This window comes from Centroberyx affinis, unplaced genomic scaffold (assembly GCF_046629955.1).
Source record: "Centroberyx affinis isolate AG114_WGS23_722 - 3 ecotype Tasmania unplaced genomic scaffold, CSIRO-AGI_Caff_v1 ptg006610l_1, whole genome shotgun sequence".
Lineage (NCBI taxonomy): Eukaryota > Metazoa > Chordata > Actinopteri > Beryciformes > Berycidae > Centroberyx > Centroberyx affinis.
Window position 1 is genome coordinate 814 of NW_027283349.1, and position 22,366 is coordinate 23,179.

Here is a 22,366-nt window from a genome sequence, read left to right on the forward strand (position 1 = left end):
GTGCAGGTTAGTGTAGTTGTGATGAAAGGACGTGGCGACAGAGAGGCCTATTAATAATGAAGCAGACAGGACCCAAGCTGCAATACTGAGAGCGGAGATGCAGGAAGGAGAGATGACTGACTAGAGAGCTAGTCGAACATCAGGAGAGAGGGGGTGGAGGACACATTTAGAAAGCAAGGTATGGGTTTAAAACTTAAATTTCAAACAAATGAAGAAACAAGAGGGGGAGATCAGACAGGAAGAGAGAGTGGGATACCACCTCCTCTGCTTTGCTTTGCATTATTACTTACTAGAACCGGAGGGGGAACCAGCAATTGCACCTGAAAGAGAATAAGAAAAGGAAGAGGAGATGAAAACTTGTTTATTTATGCATTCAATTTGCCTAAAGACCTTACTCTGCCTCATTCATCAGACTCAGGTGGTAGAGAGAGCTTAAGCACTCTTCTCCAAAATAAAGGCTCTGAACTAATTACTAGTTCAGTCCTCCTTGCTCCATCCAGTTGACCTGTTAAACCTCTGCAGCCCCTCGCAGTCTGAGGCACAGTTGTTCTGTGTGTGTTTTCAGCCAGTGCTACCAGTTTGTTACGCATGAATCCGACTTTTTGCTTTGCTAGCATTCTGTATTTTCACACATTTTCTTTATAGTTAGTGTAGCTCGGCATGCATAATAGGATCTGTAAACCCCGAGCCTTTGTTTGAGCCATGGCCATTTTGTGTCGCATTTCAATGAGCAAGTTATAAACAATATGATTTTTAAATTCCACTAGTGGGAGCTGGGAGTTTAAAGGGCTGATTTGATGACTGGCTCGGGGGGGGGGGGTTGGGACCTTCAGATCTAGGTTGGCATCAATGGGATGATAGAAACACTGAAAGAAGAGTCATGGCCTCAGCTAAGAAACATTTTGCTCTGCAGTGTGTGTGCGTGTGTGTGTGTGGGTCTGCTCATGTGAGTGTGTCTATGTGTGTTTGTTTGAAAGAAGAGAAGTAGGGAGGGGCTGCCCTAGATTATTATTTTATCATAGCTAGCTAGCTGGCTACATTCTCCGAGAGGATTTCCCCCCACGCACTCCCCCTCCGTTACACAGCTCTGATCTGCTCTCTGCACTGAGGTGAAGACGACTCGGAGAGCTCAGCCCTTCCATCATCTCCTCTCTTGCCCTCACTTTTTTCTTATCTCCTTTTCTTTTCAACTCATCAGATCACTCACTTGATCCCGTTTTTCATTCAGGACCTCAGAATGACAAGTATAAAGGACTTCCTATGCATCCTATTACAGTTACAGAGGATATCACTTTAAATAACTACATTTTCCCATTACATCATCGACCTTTAATGCAGCAGCATGGTCCATCATGTACAGTACAGATTTTAAATTTACTGCTCCATCAGAACGTATTTTCAGGTTAATCTCTGCCAATTTGTATCTTTGTTATCTAACTAAACTAAATTTAATGTTGTGATACATCTCTCCTTAATAATAAGATTATGATTTAAATAAATCTTATTGATCACAGAAGGGAATTTGGGTCATTACAATAGGGAATACTGATGATTAAAGAAACAGCATCTTCATCATGCTAAGAGCTCCTATTGGCCTGAGATAATTATTGCTACTGTATAGTGACCATTAATAGAGTCAGAGTCTCTATGCAGTTTGCAGATTTAATATTGAACATTATTAAAATGCATTCTATTGAATTCCTAAGTAAAGTTAAAGTGATAATCTTATCCACGCAAAATATAGCAATTTGACTGATGTCCATACAGGGACAGGGACTCAGCAGTATCTAAATATAATAAAAAACATGTCTTGGGTACATACAGGTGTTGGGGGATCCATTGGGTGTTGGCAGGTAGGAGCCAGCCTTCCAGGACTTGGCTTTGAAGCCCTTCTTACAGCGCTGGCAGTCCTGGCCTGTGGTGTTGTGTTCACACTGGCACTGTAGGTTCCCATCCAGCAGCAGGCACTGGGAGGCATGGAGGTTACACTTACACCTTGGAAGAGGAGAGAAGAGAGAATAGATAGACAACACAGTTAAGACAAGAGGTTTGTGAGTGTGTGTGTATGTGTGAGTGAGAGAGAGAGTGAGATAGAGAGAGAGAGTGTGTGTCATGGTGGCTCAGTGCCTCAGGGGAAGGTTGTAGCACTATCTTAACACCTTCTCCACACACCCATGGTATAAGTGCTGTGTTAATGTAGCTGATATGAAGTTTTGGAGACTTGTAGGTGTGACTGAGCGTGTGAGCATGAGTGTGTGCAAAACTAAATTAAGAAAACAGGCAAGTGCAAGTATTGGTGATTGGAAGTCACACCCTGAGACAAAACACATACCTCTTGAGTGTGAGCTCGATTAATAGATGTAAACACATTCAAACAAAGATTTTGTTAGTATATCTTAAAAAAGATGAGAAGATACTGTGAATTATTATTGGAGATAAGGGGATAAAAAAATCATAAAAACTTAAGAATAACTTTCCATAAGAAGGTCTGTGTGTGTGTGTGTGTGTGTGTGTGTGTGTGTGTGTGTGTGTGTGTGTGTGTATGCACCTGTGCATGCACCTGGAAAATTAGACACAGGCAAGCAGAAATGAGAGTTGAAACACACTTAGAAACAGAAGTTATACAATGCCCTTGAAAATAATTGACTAACAATATAGTTAAAATATATGACAATTATTATGATAAATCTTTAATTACTATGTTAACTCTGCCACATGTATTTACAGTAACAATGTCAGTGGGCTTTTCAGAATTTCATAGATGGATACTTTACAGTAAGGCTCTCAAATCCATTTTTCCCACAGAAGTCAATGGAACAATTACCAGAAGACCCAGAAATCAACCATTTCTATCTTGATGTATGATATTACAGTTACAGCCGACTCATCCCTCTGACCCAGTGACTTTCCATTCCATTATCAACCATGTTATCTACACCATAACTGAGAAAAACAGTAAAACTGAATAAAACTGAATCTAAAAATTGTGAATCTGCTGCAAGTTAAAGGTTTTATAATCTGGATAAAATCTGGATAGAATCTTGAATTTAATTCAAATATGATTTGAACACATTTACTTTACAACAAAGCTTATAATTTGGCATATTATTATGCGTTATTCAACATTGTTTATTAATTTGCAATTAGTTAATTAGTAGTATTAATCATTATTAAATCAATTCACTATTAGAGGAATGCATTTTCCTTAGTACAGACTATAAACTGCATGTAATTATTGTTGCTTTACAGCCTTTTTCCTTGGTCAATAACTCTGGAGGGCATAGTAGAAACACATACAACAGTGTGTAAATTGAGTTAATCAAATTAATAGATACACACTCCAAAAGTATAATAAGTTAGTGTAACTGAAAAATATACTACAGTAGGTCAGGATTATTGATTATTGATTTTACTAGTGTCTACCCAAGCAAGCCAATTAGGACAAATTCTTATTTACAATGACTGGGTGTGAATATATGTGTGTGTGTGGGTGTGTGTGCGTGTGTGTGTGTATGTGTGCATGCTTGTGCGCATGCACAACATCAACCGTGGGCAGGGCCCAGGTGGGCAGATTAAGAGGTAGAAGTTCTGATGAGAAGGAAATGAGGATCTTAGGGACACTCGGCAGCTACGACTTTAAATTACAGCCTTTTCCAGATGAGCGACTGGACTCCAATCCAGTTTGTTCCACTGGAGTGAACAGCTATCCGTCTGCATCAAATATTCAAAGAATGGCCCTGTATGCCGGCGAAATGACTACCTCAATCTTCCTTCCTCACACTCATCTGCGCTTTCTCACTAGTTTTTGGTTTCTGCTGTTGGCCTATAAACCTCAACACCAGTTTCACAGCATGAAGTATACTTTACATACAGAATAATGATGACAGCAACTTTACAAACATGCACTGTAGTAAGCCTCACAGAAGATGAAGAAAGTCAATCACGATGAGTTGTGCCTTGTATCGCATTGTTGTTCGCAGTCCTATAAATTACCTACTCTTCTCTCTTATCACCTGGGCAAGCTGACAGGACGTGCCAGGGAGAATCCATCCACCGACAAGGCCTTGTTTCCTGGACGCTCGCTGAAGGACACGAGCTGTCCACTTAGCGAAGAGGGAAATTGAACATCTCTTTTTCATGGAGGAAATAGTGCACGTGTGTGAGAGAGAGTGAATGCGTGTGCAATGAGACAGGTGCAACTTTGTGTGTGTGTGTGTGTGTGTACCTATGTGCGTGTGTGCGTTTCTGCTTTGTGTGATTGTGATGCATTTGTCTGAGAGGCAATGACAGACAACAGATCAGAGAAGCCGAGAGGGAGGCACTGTGACTAATGCCAGCGTTGAGTGACTGACAGCGGAGAACATATCACTGCTTCTCATCTCCTTCATCTTGGGCGATAAATCTCATCTATAAAGTGGAAACAGAGCTGAGTGCAGGATCTAGAACTTGTAGTTTAAAATCAATATTGAAGACTAGAGTGATTGTCTAGGTATACCGCGGTGCAGTTTGTGTTCTGCAGGCTTAATGGCTGCAGCATGCCAGAGGAAATGGCCCCCCTCTAGTCAATTAGAGGCAGGTTATCAGGAAAACTTACATACCCTGACATTAAGGCCTGTGTGAGTAGGTGTATCTGGATCCATACATTTAACTTGACAAAATGCCACTGGCTGGCTATACTACTTTCTCTTCCTCCGTCTCTCTCTACCACACACACACACACAATTTTTATTCTCAATGGATTCATTCTAACTTTGTGGAAGGATATATTTTCTAATATTAACAAGACCTCTGCAGCAGCTGAATTGTTCATTTAAACCAGAGATTAGGTAATATGCAGAGCCACACAGTTTTGCAGGTCAAAAACTCTTTGTGGACACTCCATCCCCTTGACCTGCTTTTCTGACTCCTGCCACACAGTGCAGCCCAGAAAGACCAGAGTACTTCTAGCCTTGCACTCCTTCCGCATGACTGATGTGACACTCAGACTTTTTCAAGTGCTGGTTCTCTTTCTCTCTCACTCTCTCTCTTTTGGATGACAGCTTGCACTGGGATTTCTCCCTTTCCCTCTCTTTAGTCCCTTCACACACAAATAATACATGGGCACAATCATATGTTAATGTGCAAGATGTCTGCCTTCACTGCAAAGTCATCAAAGTGGGAGTAGCAGCTCTTAGCTGAAGGAAGTTAAGACGGGACAGCTGGATCCATCACAACCCTGTCTATTTACTTAGAGAGAGAGGAGTGGAGAGAAGAAATGAGAGATGGCGGGTAGAGAAAAACACAAAGAAGGGCAAGAGAAAGCGGGGCAAGAGAGTGAGTCTAGGAACACTGAGAATAAGGGATGCAAATGCATTCCAGTCTCCATTAGAATCCCCAAACACAAGCTGGTGTATTAATTAGCTGATCTGATCTTGGGTCAATACTTTGGTTTATCCGTCTGTTCTCATGACATTACGCTACAGTGTATTTCCTTGACACTAAATCTGTATACATGCAAGATCATGTATGCATTAACTTGAGAGTAATATCACACATGTATTACCTACATATCTACATGCAATAGTTGCACTGTGTTTGCTTGTGCATGCAACCAATTATCTGTTACTTTATCAGTAATACAGATGCAGTAATCGTCGGTCTATCTGTATCTCTGTCCAAGCTTGTGTAGCTGTCTGGCTGAGTGTCTCTCTTTGTCCACTCCTCATGCAGTCTGTCTCTCTCTATGACGTAGAGTCGGCTCTGTGTATTTAATGATAGGAGGAATGCCTGTTTTAGACAGCAGAGATGCAGCAATTAGGGGAATAAATAAGAAGAAAGATAAACAAACATCAAGGGGGAGTCATGTGGTGGCAAAGACTGAGAAAGCAGCTGGAAGCAGCAGTTAATGGGGCTTTATCTGTCTCTTTACTGTAGTCAACGCCTATTCCTCTACGCCTCTCCAGGGACACAACTATCACTCCCTCTCCCTTATTTTCTGTTTTGCACTCTCCTCCCACTGCATTTTTTTCCTTTTGCTCCAAATTTCAGTCTTTCCATTGCATTCTTTCTCAATCTTCTCCTCATCAAAAGTGACTCCTGAATCTCCCATCGCTTGTAACTGTCTTTCCCACCTTTTACTCCATCTGGTTCCCCATTTTACCCTCTATCTCTCTTTCTCTTTTTCTCTCTATATACAGTTTTACCCCTTTAGCTATTTTGCTACAACCCAGTAAAGCAGTGCTCTTTGAAGAGTGCACTGGGTGAATTGGGTTGTGATGTGAGTGTGGGCGAGGGAGAAAATGGGGGAAAGATGATGTGGGGTTTTACCAGTCAGTACAGCAGGGAGTGGGGCAAGCCCTGACAATCTGCCTGCCTCTCTGACTACAGGGGTAAGACTGGGAGGAGGAGGAGGAGGGTCCGCATTGACGCGTTCTAACCTGCGATGACAGTCCGCATCGATGCGGCTCTGACCCAGCAGGAGATCTCCCTCCTGTTCTCTCTGTTCGATCAGCTGTCACTGAGAAGACCCGCTCCGTACTCGCAACAACTCCTTTCCCTTGACGCCACAGCTTCAAACACTCCCAGAAGTGATACCACAAATACACAGCCAGCTACACAACTTGCTGGAGTAATAGTAAGAGTCGGAGCCTATTGGGTGATGTGCATCAATGATTTTTTTCAGAGAGAGAGAAACGCTTCACTCCCAACCCAGAGCTGATTCGTGGCACAGACACAAGGTCTCATCGAATTGGACCATGTGCATACAGTTAGTAATAGTTTCACACCTGGAGTCGTTATTTGTTCCATATCCATCCTCGGGCCGAATGCTTCCAAAAATTAAAATATGATTGTAAAAGTGTTACAAACCAGTACAAACCAGTGCAGTATGGTCAAGGGAAGCCAAGCCCTACACTACACCCCAGACGACACAGCATCACACCCCGTGCAGCGCAAAGCGACCCAGCAAGGAGCGGGAAGCCTGCGTGAAGGCGGATCATTGATCAGCAGCACGCCTTATTGGCTTCTCCTGAAGTCTTTATCACCGCGTCCCCTCCCACTTCCTCCCCCCTTCGCCTCGTAAATTCAGAGCAGCTAATTGGACATGACTGCGTTTATGTTCCAGCTTCATAAATTTCTTTCTCTGACGGGAGAGGATCGATTTTCCTCGAGTGCAACCTCCCGGAGCAGGGAGTGTATGAGTCTCTTCAAATGTTCTCTCTCTCTCTCTCTCTCTCTCCACCTCACTTCACCTTTTTTCTCCCTTCTTCCTTCCATCCATCCTTTCTCTCTCTCTCTCTCTCTCTCTCTCCCTCTCTCTCTCTCTCTCTCTCGCATGTGCGCTCCTTCTCTCTCCCTCTAGGCTAAACAGGTAATCTATAACTGACCTCCCCTCCAATGATCTGGTGAATAGTGGGCCTGTTCATAAACACAATAGTTCCTTCACACATTTCTATCCGCCTCTCTCACTCGCTCACTTAATAATGGGGCTGCACTATATTGGTGACATTTTTAAACAAATCATTCCACCCATGTGCATTATCTGTCATTGTTGCCTAATGAGAGTTGTTGACAGCAAACGACCACAAATGTTTTAGATACGATCCCTGCCTCAATTCTCTCTCCACCCTCTCCCTCTATTTCTCTTTCTCACGCTCTCTCTCTCTCTCGTTCATACTCTCTCTCTCCCACTTTTGCAATCTTTTTGGCAGAAGCCATCGAAGGGAGAAAACACTTTCTACTGGAACATCTAAGGGAGCGGGGGACAGGCTTAAGGGACTGCGTGTTTGGGGTAAGTCTCCCATTCTATTCAATACAACACACACAAATACATGCACTCACTAAAGAGTTTCAGTGTCGAGGGGTCACTGAGCGTTTTTGGCCTTGAAGGGAAAGGAAGCAAAGTGTCCAGCGACAAGACATCGTAAATTATTCAAAACACTGGAATGACCTTGATTGCCTTTGCAATCTACGCCCAGTGTGTGCTTCTGTTTGTGTGTGTCTCAGTACTATATACGGGCCTTAGTAACCTCCCCTGTGTGTACAGTATGTGGGATGAATCATTATATAAGCACTGTATGTGCTGAGTTGAAGAGTGTGTCTTTCAGTCTGTGATTATGCGCATGGACGTTTGAACAATCTGTCAATGTGGTCTTTGAAAGAGAGAGATAGACAGATAAATAGAGAGAGAGAGAGAGAGGAAGAGAGAGAGAGCATGTGTGTGTCTGCTTGAGCATGCCTGAGTAAATTATTTAAACAGGATACAGTAAATGGCTGTTGCGTGCATGCCTAGCTAGCGCTCGGCCCTGAGAGCAGCCTGCTGCCGACTGTCTGGGCCGGGCTTGTTGAGCTGTGCAGAGCGGCCTAGGCAGAGCCGGGCCCATTTTGAGCTACCTGCTCTCTAAAGTATGTATGCACACGACCAAATAACTAAATAATGGAGCTTGGGCACAGCCTGTTCTCCACTCCAGAGCTCAGAGGACTATTCTCATGCACGCAGGCGACGCAAAGACTGTGTATGTGTGTGTGAGAGAGAGAGAGAGGGAGCGTTATATATTGGAACAGTTAAGGTGTATCACAGGCCAGCAGAGTCTGAAATTAACTTTTCTGCTGACCTTCCAAAGGGCAGGGGTAATTAATATACACTTTTCATAGTAATATGTCACCCTATCTCAGTGCAATTTTGTGTACAGAATCAGGTGCTATGAGGTAATGTTAAACCTGCACACTCACTTAAGCAATGGATCAAGTTTGTAATTCATGATAATTCATGAGTTTGATAAGACCCAAAGCTGTATATTACCAAGGCATTCAAATGTTATTGTCTCAAAAAGTGACTGGCCAGTGTGACGGGTGACCATTATTAATTCTGCCAAAGACAAATTTCACTGGCATTTGGTGCTTGGCGGGTGGTAATATCATACCCTGCATGCCAGCATTGTAATATTCAAGCCATTACAATATATCTGACACCCTTCTTCTTTAAGCAGGCGTGTCACTGCATCTTAAGGCATCTTCCACTCTGAGGGTCCAGCCACTCTCAGCGGCCCACTCATTGCATCCGGCCATTATCGTCTCCAGATCACTGTGAGACTGCACTGGATATTACAGTGTGCCTTCCCTCCAGAGTTCTTACTGCTGCCGAATGTGTTTTGATGAACACTACAGAAAAGTATAACACCTGGGGAGAGGGGAAATTGGGCTTGAATTGGGGGGGGGGGTACTATGCCACCTCCTTTTACTCCAGATATGAATAGCACTAAAAGAAGAAGAAAATAGAGAAGAAAAGGAATAAAAGGAATAAAAAAAAAAGATGAGGAGACAGAAACTGTGGTATGACAGCAGTTTGGTGGGAGGCATTCCTGTTGTTCGGCCCCCCGCAGGGTCCCCGCACCCCCCAGGGTGGTATTATTAACTGCGTAGGGATCTTTCTGCCTGTGGGGCTGGGGCTTGTTGGGTATGTGTGTGTGTGTGTGTGTGTGTGTGTGTGTAGGAGTAGAGAGATTGCAGAATACACTGCAGATATTTGGGCCTTCCCTCTGAGACAATATGCCCGCCCCGCGAACTTTGGAGATGCAACTTTTAACCTCTAACGTGTGAAGACATGGTATTATAAATTTGCAAGCCGACACATTCGCAAACCCCCAGGCCTTCACCCGCGCACATAATTCCTCACACAAACACAATTACATACACACTGCCATTACCTTATCTCTGCTCTCTCTAAGTCATGAACCCATTCACGAAAAGTCTCTCAAAGTCACGTACACATGCATGTTTGAACATCCATGCATGCGCTGACACACACACACACACACGCACACACACACACGCTCGTGTACGACCATAACGTGCGTGCCTGTATACCCGTGTGTGTGTATTAGTGTATAATTCCGGTGAGACCGTGGAGCGGAGGACGCCTGGGGAAGAGGAGCTGAGCTGGGATCAGCCAGAGGACAGGGGTTAATATAATTATCCTGCTAAAACCTTGAGACTGAAAGAACATCATTAGTCATAGCAAGAAGAGAGCTACCCCAGCCCCGGGCCAGAGGAGGAGAGGAGAGGAGGTGAGAAGAGAGGCACAGAAGAGGAGAAGGAGAAAGAGGAAAGGAGAGCTTCAAAACACACCAGTGCAGTTAGCAAGACAATTAGTACAAGGACTAAAACTTGGGGGTCTTTATTAAAAAAACATAGGAAGGACAGTGTTTACCATGGCTCTGAGCTCTGGCGGGAAGTGCATTGCTTATCCAGTAATTATGATATTTTGCTTAATAATCTCCTATAAATGAACTCAATAGTGTTGCAATGGATCAGAAATTAGATTTGTATCTGATTTGTGTGTAAATAATGCACAATAATACTCTAATACTGCACAATAATACTTGTGTATCAAGTGTATAACATTATTTTGTAATTAATTAAATGATTTCTGGTTTGTGCAGATGTAGCATGTCTCAACAACATACTGATGGACTCCACTTTTTTTATTTTTAACTGTAGTGGACTTGCAGGGGTTTCACACCACGTGCCATGGAGGGCAGAGAGCATGCAGGTTTTCATTTCAACCAAAAACAGTGAAATCACCAGGTGTAACTTTTGGTTGGAATGAAAACCTGCAGACTCTTGGCCCTCTGTGGCACACGATTGGAGACCGCTGGTGTAAAGTGATAGTCTCTGACATTCAAAACTGATTGATCACAATATAGTTCAGAGAAGACACCAGGATGTCCTCAGTGAGCAGTATGCGCCCATGAGTTTCTCATTGAGCCCACTTTCCTGTGCCTCTGCTTTCTGCATTCAGTCTCCTCTTGATGAGTTGTTTATCCATACCCATCTACATGCTAGTGATGACAGCGGCAGCCCCACAGTAAAGGTGCCTGTGTGTTTTCCAACACACCAAGTCTGTAATAATGCTATGCTAATTAATGTGGCTGACTGAGAACAAACCGTCTTTCCAAGGACACCCTCCCTCCACCTCATGTTCTCCCACTTTCAATTCCCAGCATGCTTTTCAGCTTTAAAGCACGCTTGCGGTATCAAGAGATTCCCCTCTCACCAGATGCTGGGTAAGGCACAGTGCAGGCGCTAGTGGGAGAATTCTTTATTGTATTTGTGAATTTAAAAGGATATTTATGGGAGGAGGAAGAGGAGGGGGGGTGTGGAGGGTGGGGGAGAAAAAAGAGACATCTATTGAAGGGGGGGGGAGGGAAAAAGAAGTGCATCTGTGAAACATAAGAGAGGGAATAAAAGAGAAAAGGCAAAATCGCTGACTTTAACTTTCTTCTCTTCTGAGGGGAAATAAACAGTGATTATCAAATCAGTTACAACCATTGTGTCATAAATCATCGCGTATGAGAGGAACAATGACACATTCCTCATTGCGGTCCCTCAGCTTTCTGCATGCCTTTCTTTTCCGGTGAGCGCTCATGAATGATTTAAAAAGTGATCTGTTTCCGAGCCGGCGCTGTCTCTGAGGTAGATAACTGAGGGGCGGAGCCTGAGCAGGGTGGGCGGGGACAAATGTACTGTAGCCACTGACTAGGATGGTGTGGTCATGAAGGTTAAGATTCCCCTTTTTGAGCCGGGACTCATATGTTCTGCTCGTTACACATCAGGTGCTGATCGTATATTTAATTAATGAGAGAAAAGCTGCCAGCATTCGAGTGCAAAGGGGTTTTTCTCATGAAACAGAATGGCAATGACTGGAGTGCTTCTCAACTGAGGACGGAACATGTGGAGACTAAGGGGGAGACTGTGCTACTCTGCTCTGTGGTAGCTGTGTGAACTGTAGAGTAATATTTACAGAGCATCACACCTAACCTCATTCATCACAAAATCACACACCCCAGCTAGTCCCATGAAACTAGAAGTTAATCCATCATCTGCCTCTCTCTTTCTTTCTCTCTCTCTCTCCTCCTGATCCAGGCTTATACCTCCCATCCTCTCACCTTCACTCTGCAAAGGACACAAAAGAAAACTTTGGCATAATTCAAAACCAGTGTGACAGTTTCCAAAGTCAAAGTCACCCTACGTCGATAATCAAGACACAAAAAGACTGGAGGCTCAAAAAAGGGAACAGAGGAGAAGCATCTGTTATCCTTGATTATCCAGTGGAGGAGAAGATGGCCAGGCCTGGAGACCAGAGAGATTCCTGAGTATCTGCCCTGTCATGCTCAGTCATGCCTCCGCTTCCTGTCAAACATAAATAAACCTCTGTAGCATTCACATCTAGCTACTGAAAATCATTCAGAGTCTAACTGCTCTGTTTCTCTGTAGCTCTGACAGTCTGTCTGCTGGAGAAAATTCCAGATTGGGGTTACTAAAGTTTAGCAATTTCCATTAGTTTTACTTAAGTTCCATTTGAATTTAGTTTCAGTTGATATTAAAATTACATTTGTCAGTGTTAAAGTATTCATTTTTCATAAATGATCAGTATTAGTAGTCTTTATTTAGTTTTAGTTAGTTTTATTTGTCAACATTTGACAACATACTTGTCCTTTGGATGGCCACAGTGTATTTAGTTGACACAGGCCCATTCATTACTAGAGGAGTTTGTTTTATTTCACTTGTCTTTGGAGGCAAACATTTTAGTTTCTAGTTTTAAATGTCTAGTTCAAAATATTTTTGATGCCTAGTTTCAGGCTTAGGTTTAAGTTTTAGTCAATCATAATAACTGTGATCCAGCTCTGCCTGTTCTTGTTGAGGCAGGTCAAAACGCTCTGTATTTCAGTGTGATTTTTATCATTTGTTCATGCCAGGATGTATTAAATGACAGGTCTACATGCCCCAAAATATATTATTATACATATTTTGGTCACTTCATGATCATGATCATGATCAAAATTCTGCATAGTCTGCATCCAAACAAGCCACACAGCACATATGAGCGATGTAATGAAACAGGGGGTAAACGATGGGAGATGCATATTGAGCACTTGCAGGTCAAATGCACAGTGATGTGATTTCATAAAATCTGATTTCTATAATCAGTTCTCAAAAATCACATTGACATGCGTAATTATAGCTTAACAGATCTATTCCTTCTCCACTCCTAAACACTACTAAACATTTTTTTTCTTTCATTTTTAATTCATTTTCATTTTAAACATTTTTCTATCTTTGTAGATATTTGTTCTTAAAAAATCTTTCACAAGTGGCCTTTTTGAAAGTTCTCTTTTTGCCAAAACAGGGATACAGCTCATGCATAATTAATATGCATGACTAGAATTTAGAGAAAATAAAATGTGCATATTTTATTACGCAAAAATATCCTAATCAAATATTGACAACAACTGTATTTTCATGAAAACATTCTCAACATTACTGTACCACAAATTAATGCGAAGGCCTCACAACCATTTGAAGGAAAATCACAAAGGACATGTATTGCACCTGCTGTCATAATAAAACCACATATAGAGAAATAAGAACAACTACATATAGAGGCCTCAAGGAAGTGTTAAAAACTGCTATCAGTATCCTATATCCACTTTCTGCAAAATGTCTATAAACACCAGGGAAGTTCTCTGTTCCAGCCTGTGAGGAGATGGAGATGGAGAGTTTAAAGCTCTCAGCACATTAGCTCTCTCAGCAGGGGGCCGGGCAGCAGTGAGAGAAACACAGACACATGCACAGACACACAGGAGATAAATGAGACAGGCAGGCATGAAACAACACGATCATGTAAAAACACTCATAAATATCATTAGCATTTATATCACTTGTTTTCTGGCAGGCCTACTCTTCTAATTTTCACTACTGGAAAATAATTACGGGTTGGTAAGAGTTGGGGCCCTTTAGACATGACTGAGCCTATCAAACAGAATGAGGGGTTCAAGCCCATAGGACTGAACACCTATTGTTTTTGTGCTGGTTTATTATTATTATCTTTTTAAGTTCTCTCCCCACGTTTTTGCAATGAAATGGTATGCAATAGAGAAATGCCATATGGCAAAATGATAGATAATGATGGTGGCTTGTCACTCAAGAAATATGACCCTGATTGGCCAGATGTTGGCGCTATAATTAAATAAATGCACACATTACACATACACACACAGGCTCCCACACTGTGAGTCCGCTTGACACCAAACTTGGTTCACATATGCAGCCAGACTGGGACCACTCAAGTCTGCCATATTGGATTTTCTATTATTCTCGCCTTTTTGTAAAACAAACTTTTGACATATCTTTCTTCACCATCTGTCCAGTCGAGACAAAGCTTTGCAGAAATATCTATGGAAGCGAGCAGATCAAAAATACCACTCAGTGTTTTCATATGGTTTGCCTGATATTTGCCAGTGAAGTTAGCATATCACAAAATTGGTTATTAAACTGTACAAATGTTGAGATGTTTAGAACAGGTACAGGAAATATCTACCAAAGTATTTTAAAATGCAAAAAATGTGTATTACCTTGTCTGTTCAATCAAATATCATAAAATTTGGTAAACATGCTCAAATATCGATTTTGGTTGAAATTGGTGCATGTGAGCATGGTTCATTTTTTCTGTTGTTTTTCTTTTATTTTAACAATTTCCTATGAAATGATACACAATAGAGACACGGCATGATGAGGCAAAATGACAGTGCGATAGTAGTGGTGACTTCTCACTCAAGAAATATATCCCCGATTGACCAGGTGGTGGCACTAATATCTATATACTGTATATATACATATAATACATATAAAAGCCACTGTACATGTAAATAACAGATTACATTTAGTTGGGCCTAATTCAGTGGTTCCCCACTCCAGTCCTGCTAGTTTTCATTCTAGATATTGATAGAAAGTCTCCTGCACACCACGATATACGAACCAAGCGCTCCTCCTTGTGAATACGAGCTGCAGCTCTTTTTGCTAAACACACAGTTATAAAGAAGGCCAGTCAGAGAGCTCATGCTCTCTTTCTCTCCACTCCAACCCGACAATTCTGTATGTCAGTACAGACAAGTGTGAGTTGGCTGCATTTATGTTTTTATATTTATAATTATTCAAGATTGTTTTGGTCCCTAATTGCATCTGAGTTTTGTGTTATCACGCAGCCTAAATTTTGATTTTGAGTGATGTTTATGCCTATTGTTTGTTTATGGTAATAATTTAAACATGTCTCTCTCTCATTGTAGCACACGCATTTCCCTTGAGATGCAAACAAATCCTGTGTAGGCTGTTATTAGACTACATGTGACAGTAAGAAGATGTTCGCTAAATCAGACATCACAGCTCCCAAGTTCTTACGCTCTGCCACAGGGAATAGTGGGGGATCTACATCAGATACTTAAAGTTTAATACATTTTAGTGATAAATGTGACACTGTTATTCTTAGTTGTCTCTATAGAACTTGTTCATGTATAAATTATTATTATTTTGGAAAAATTGAACATTCCATTCCATTCCAGTCCACTGGGGCTTGAACCCCACATCACAACTTGCAACTATATTATAATCTTAACATTGCTTGTATGTTATCAAAAAAAAATCCAAAAAAATAATATACTCTGTTCATTTCATTCAATTATTTCAGTTAATATGTTGTAATTACAAAACATTTGGTCATTGCACAAGTTGTGCATAATCTAAAACAGTATAAATGAGATGTTGTAAATGACTCTACATGAGCACAACTTCACACACAGTGGAAGAATCGACCTCAGGGATTTTTTCTTCACACAGCTGACTGACAGAGTAAGGGACAGTCAAACTGGATACTTGGCTTCTCTTAAATGTCATTCTCCCCCACCAGCCAATCAAATCAAATTCAGAAGTCTAAGGCCATAAAGGATCTGATGCTGTAGCGATTACCAGTAGGAGAGACAAATGATGCAGACTTTGTCTTCCTCCTCATCCTGCTCTGTCTCCTTCCCTCCGTCTTGGCCCTAATCCACTTAGGTGGCTCTTCCTGGGCTTACAGCCTTGCCTTTATTCCATTATAAAGACCCACTGTACGACCTGCTGCTTATTTCATTAAAAAGGCCCAATCCATGACCCCACTCTTAATCCATAATGCAGACTACAGGCTAGCCGCAGCCTGCTCTAGTCCACACCACAGTCCAGCGAGGGCTGCTGACAGATGGGACAGAGTAGAGGGATGGAGAGATGGGGGAGCAACGGATGAGGAGGAATCTGAGAGCTCCGCTTATGAGTGAAGCTTCCCCGTGAATATGATTTCACTGATGTAAATGATGATAGAGAGTTGAGGCATTGCTACTCTGTCTTTGATGGCTGGTGATGGCTTTCACATGGCCCATCACTGATATGGAAATGGACAGATCTAAAGGTAGACTATAGCCTGTAAAATGAGCATAAAGCCTAAGGCTTTCAGACCACAAAACACCTTGGCCAGAGTTTATATTGTAGGCTGTACTGTAGCTCATTACAGTTAACCTTGGGAGAACTTTGCAACACAAAGTGAGTGATGCTGAATCGTATAATAATATTCTATCGACTCTATCCCATTTGACCTTGCCTCCACTCCCTCTGTTTTGAACTTCTCCTCTCTCTGCCCCCCTCTAAATCCCTGCTCCACCTCTGGCTGTCCTCTACCCTATATGCCCTCTCCCAACTTGTTTGAGATCCAGTTTGCTGAGTGATTTCAGCACGTCCACAAATCTAAATTTACCACCCCCCTCCCATCAAACCTTGCTTGCCTGCGTTTGCACTTAATGGCCTATCAGGTTACGCATTTATTGATAAAGCAGCACTATTTAGCCCTGAGTACCTGGCTTCCCGCATACCTGCGCCAGCTCTTTAGAGCACACCCAGTCATTCTGACAATGCAGCGTCAGATCAAACAGACGCAGCCAAAGAGTTTCCATCTTATCCTGGTTATGGGAATAGAGCTTGTTTTTCTCTCTCTGTCCAGACTCAACTCAGCTCATTCAGAACAGTTAACTAATAATCATTACTTTTAACCGGGTTCAGTCAGAGAGCCATGGCTGGAGGCCTGGGGATATACAATACGGTCAGGAAGTGACTACAACCCTCTCCCCATCGATAACACCAGCGTATCTCATTACCGTGGCGACCTGCAGTACACTGCCACTCGGTCTTGATCATATAAAACCCATTTCACTGCGCCATCCCCGCTGGAGCACCAGTGGAGTGGAATATTCATTATTCAAATTTTAAGCATTGGAAATCCCAATATGTTACTAAGGCCAGATGAGATGAGATGAAATAGCTTAGCCTTTTGTCCAGGGAACATTGACTAATCGTCTGGCCCCCCAAAATCAATTTCCCAGCCGTAAGCATCAGACACTCCTGATTGTACTGTACTGTCGAGGACCCCCCACCACTATCACCTAATACTCCTGCTGGCTGCCCAGAATAACTTATTGATTAGTGATTATGTTACGGGAGGTGTGGGTGGCCAGGGCGGAAGACGGACTGGCCTCAGTCATCTCCACTGTTCTATATTTGGGTCCTCTGATACCAGATCCAGCACATACTGACACTATCACTAGCTGCCACCAGCCATCAGCCCAGCCCTCTGGATGGGTAAGGCAGTGGAAAGAAATTAAGAGAAATAAAATATTCTGAAAGTATAAATATGAAGAGAAATTTTTGAGGGCTTACAGTGCAAGGTGGTCTTTCAAGCGTTGTAGCACAGTTGGGATTTTGAGTCGGATGATAAATTCTTAGATGTGATGCACTTGTGGACTACTGAATGAAGTAATAAGTACAAATATTTCAAAACAGGGCTGGCTGATTATTAAAGTTATTGGGTTTGGTGGAGGTTCTGGCATGGCCATGGACTGTTTCAGCCCCAGGGTATTGGGTTGATCTCTCTCCCTCTCTCTCTCTCTCTGTCTCTCTCTCTCTCTCTCTCCCTCTCTCTCTCTCTGATTCCGTGCTGAGCCTGAAAAGTGCCTGTGATCAATACCTGCAGGCCCTTTCCTCAGTGCCAGAGGGCTGTGTGTGTGTGTGTATGCGCGCGCGTGCGAGTGTGTGTGTGTGCTGTGTCAGCATCCACTCAGGACCTCATCAAACACCCCCATATCCCCACCCCACACACACGCAGACAGACGCCCACATCAACCAACACCTCTCTCAACCACTCACACATTTTCACTTTCTCCTACTCACCCCCTCCCCCCCAAATACACACACACACACACACACACACACACACACACACACGCACGCGAGCGCACACACATTCATCGCTCCATCCTCCCATTCCAAGCCATCCCAACAAGGATGTTAAATACCATTCAAATGTCAGCCTGCCGTATTGATTGGAATAATAATTCTGAAAGGTAGGAGAGATGGCTTGTTGATGCTAAGCAGGCGCGTGACGGCCCGACCATCCTTCACTGTCACAAAGTTGCCACGTAAGGGTTCCCGGCTCCCCTTGCGGAATGTGGATGGCGGTTTACGTTAGACCACCGAGGCCGTCTGTTTGCGTCGTTAATCATTGTCCTCGCAGGCCAATGACAGGCAGACTAGGATCCATGCTGAGAGAGACAGGGTCATTGTAAATGCCCTCAGATTAGGCGAGTGTGTGAGTGTGTGTGCATGAGTGGTACAGTAATCATCAGAACAGAGGGCATGTTCATCACCAGAGAGTTTCCCTTAATCTCTCGTGTGTGCGAACAGACAGACGGGATATTCAGCAGTATGCAGGTAAGCTTTTTAGTTTTCAAAGTATGATCTGATAAAAAATATCTTTAAAAGAAAATTATTTTGCTATTGATTCACTCTCTCTAGCATCATTACAACAATACAAAACCCAACCTAGCCATGTAATTAATAAGAAAAAAGAAACGTTTCATTATTCTGTCACACAACATTATTTTATCTAGGGATGTTCACGAGTAATCAAAAACTGATGTGTTCTTCAGTATGTATCAAGTCAATAATGCTTATATCATTTAACAAATTAGCAGTATTTTTGTCCATCTTTGTAGCGGGATGGGCATTATTTTGGGGGAAAGGTACTATGTTTAACTTGTGCACCAAAGGAAGGAATATTTCACTGAGCTGCTGACTGACACTGAAAGTCAAACTGAAAATTAAATGAGTAAAGTGTTGCTTGTTGTTAGGGAAGACATGGGAGACACCAGAGTGCAGGAATATTTTTCAAATCTTAATTATTAATTAAATAGCAGAGCTGTCATATCCTCATTTTGCAGTTTCAGATTATTGCCCCCACTCTGCTGTAACATGCCTGTCGATGTAAATCAAATGTTTAGGCAATGAAATTAAAAAATCTTGTTTTAGGTCGCTTGGCAATATGCCATTTTATGCCTAATGAATATTGTTTTTTACATTAACATGAGTGAAAGTGGATCAAGAAAATGATTTAAAAAGTGCATCCCTAAATGTAACTCAAGTCATCATCCCTCACCTGGCTGGTACCTCGATGTTGGAGATGGCATAGAAGTACTTGAGCAGGTTGTCTCTCTGGACATAGGTGCCTCCGAGGGCGGGCCTGAGTAGCCTCAGCCTAAGGTTGGTGAAGGTGAAGAAGTCCCTCAATCCCTTCATGCTTTCCATGCGAGTGTACAGGCTGTCCATGTTCTGTAGCCGAGGCCCGGCGAACACAGCGAAGCGCGCCCGCACCTCAAACTTCACGTTCTTGTCGTTCTTGGAGCCGACCCACCGTGAGTACTGCTCCGTGCAGATGACCCGCGTGATGTTGGCGGGTGAAAGGTCACGGACACGTTTGGGTGACATGTTGAAGGCGTCCAGGCAGTCGTCAGCGTAGAACTGGTAGGGCTGCCAGGAGCGTCCGTGGTCCACGGACTTGTCCAGCACCATGATGGTGGGACGGCCGTACTCAAAGGTGATCTGGATGTCATCTGTGAGCTCCAGGCTCTTGTTCCAGGCCATGGAGATGTTGGCCAGCAGGGGCTCCGGGAAGCGGCTCCATGTGACTGTCTGCCAATAGGTGATTAGGCCGCTGCGTTCACGGTCCTGCATCAGCTGGGGAGGGTGGGCCAAGTCTGGGTTAGAGGCGTCACACTCGTCACTGCACAGGTAGGGGTTCTCCTACAAGAGGGACGGAGACAGAGCAAGGAGAGATCAGTCGGGGTTTGGAAATGACAGCAATGATAATAGCCTCAACACTTGACATCAAAGGATTTATTTAATAGACCTTTCTGATTTCAATTTTTAGAGAACGTATATTCTGTGAGAGTAGATAGTACAATAGAAATATTCATTAAAACAACTGATCTATTGTAGTTTAATTAACTGTTGTAGTTGTTTCAGTTCATTTGTGAGGAAAACTCATGAAGCATTTAACTAAACAAGTCAGAGACTATGTTGAAATGCCTTGAGATGGAGTTACATGATTTGATCTGTGAAGTCTCCAGTGGTGACTAGGAAACTAAATTGTGTTGGAAATGATTGTTGTGGCGACTAAGTGTTATTAGAATGGACTTGTGGCCCTTGCAATATCGGCAGTCATGCTTAAGGCAGCTGAAAAGTATCCTGAAGCAAGAATCACCATTTCTACTCCTGGTTTCCTTCCAGGTGTGGATGTTCCTCTTCGTGTCATCATGAGTAACAATACTGATTTAAAAGATATGCAGTTATCCCTACTGTGTCTGTCACTCTCCACAAGAATATTCATATTTCTCACATGAAGGATGATGTGCATCTGAATGAGGAGGGCTCTAAACTCCTTGCCAAGACACTGAGGGACAGAGAGCTTAAAAGTAAAGTTTCCAAACAACATAACAATAGGAGGTGTGAAGGTCAAGAGGATCATGCATCGTCACTGTCTTCTCGTAGACAGCAGAGGGCTTCTCCACTTCCAACTCTGAAGAATTGATCCTCCTCTTCTAGCGATGCCAGGACTTTCAAGCCATGACCCCTCTACAGACCTCTCCAAGAGAAGTCAACAGCAATTTTCACACTCCTTACAGACAGATAAGGGCCCCTTTCCACCTGCACTAAGAAATGCCTGGATTTCCCTCCACTCTCCTCCCAGAATTGTCATGGCTCCCGTCCTCCTCTTCTTCAGAGAAGTCAGATTCATCCTCCTCTCCTCATTCAGAATTCACACATTCCTATATACGGAGTTGTCTTATTCTTCCACCAAATTTTCCAGAAAATTTCAAGTCCCTCCCCTCGGACCAGTTTCAGAGTTTCCAGGTCCCTCCACCCTGGCTCCAGAGTTTCCAGCTCCAACTCACTCTCCGAGTGATCAGGGATCCCATCCCCCTCCTCTTAAGAGCTTTCAAAGATGCCACGACAGTTCCCATTCCAAACACATTTTATCCCTATTCCCCCCGGGCTGCTGCTTCTCACTTTCCTTAAGGACTTGCAATCTCAACCCAGTGCTTCTCACCCCACATGACTAGAGATGTCCCTATGACTTCCTATGCGATATTTGAAGAGGTTGTAGCAAAAAGAGTGTTTCCCACTGTTGCAAGCCAGTTGTCTAACATTCATATCAGCACACAAGTAAATTATTTACAAATGCAAGAGATCCTCACAACGGTTTCTCCTGGTACGTGACTAGACGATTAATTAAGTTCAATGAATCTGATCTGCTGATCAGGCCTAAAACGAGCCACATCTTAAAGTGCTCAAAAGTAACTTTGATTGCTAAGTCCAAGATCTGACTCTAGATCTTATATTGGTCCTTATAATATTAGATTTTTGAACAACATATTTGTAGTTATATAAGTAGTATTATTGATTGAATTCCTAATGTTCAGATGATTAGTAATATTGAACATTCCTGAAAACTGAAATTAAATATTTTACTGGATTGTGATTTGCATATATTTCACCAGCTAAAGGCTTGTTTAGATTCTGTATATTTAGGAAAAATTCAGCACTAACACCTTTGGAGATTGTATCTCATTTCAAATGCTCATCATGTCCCCTAGATATAATATCAATAAGACCAATAACGGGATATTACTTGCACTAATATTCACAGAGATCATTCATTGTATCAAAGGAGTCATATTTGTCCTAATATTCACTTTGTTTCACCATATTTCATTGTACACTTTGCAGCCTCTTGTCAAAAAGCCAAGTCTGGACCCTTACATTCTAACTAATTACAGACCAATCTCTATCTTATCAATTGTCATTTCTATCTATATAGCATTGTATAAATTTGTTTAGAAACAATTCACAGATTTTTATTTTTTTTTTAATTTAATTTCTTTGAAAAAATTCCAATCTGACTTCCACTGTAAACACAGAACAGAGACTGCTTTACTTAGATTATAAATTAACTTCTCATAGCAGCAGATGCTGGTAATATTTCTTCTCTACTTCTTTTGCTGTCATTATCCAACGTGGTCATTTTGTTCTTTGTTTGTTGGGAATCGAATATGGCTTCTGAATTTTGAATGGTCCTTAAGCTATTTGTCTTAATGGAGCCAGCAGGGCTTCTTCTTCTTCTCCTACTTCGTCTCCTACT

General features: G+C 42.5%; 1 protein-coding gene across 1 annotated transcript in view; it reads right to left on the reverse strand.

Moving 5' to 3' along the window:
• Nucleotides 1-290: 290 nt before the first annotated feature.
• Nucleotides 291-22,366, reverse strand: part of LOC139638862 (netrin-G2-like) — a gene marked incomplete at its 3' end in the record, with an annotated part of 30,710 nt that continues 8,634 nt past the window's right edge. Inside the window, exons 2-4 of the mRNA XM_071512888.1 lie at nt 19,325-19,968; nt 1,823-1,995; nt 291-320 (exon numbers count right to left, since the gene is read on the reverse strand). Coding sequence (XP_071368989.1) covers nt 291-320; nt 1,823-1,995; nt 19,325-19,968 — 847 coding nt within the window. The remainder of the gene's footprint in view (nt 321-1,822; nt 1,996-19,324; nt 19,969-22,366) is intronic.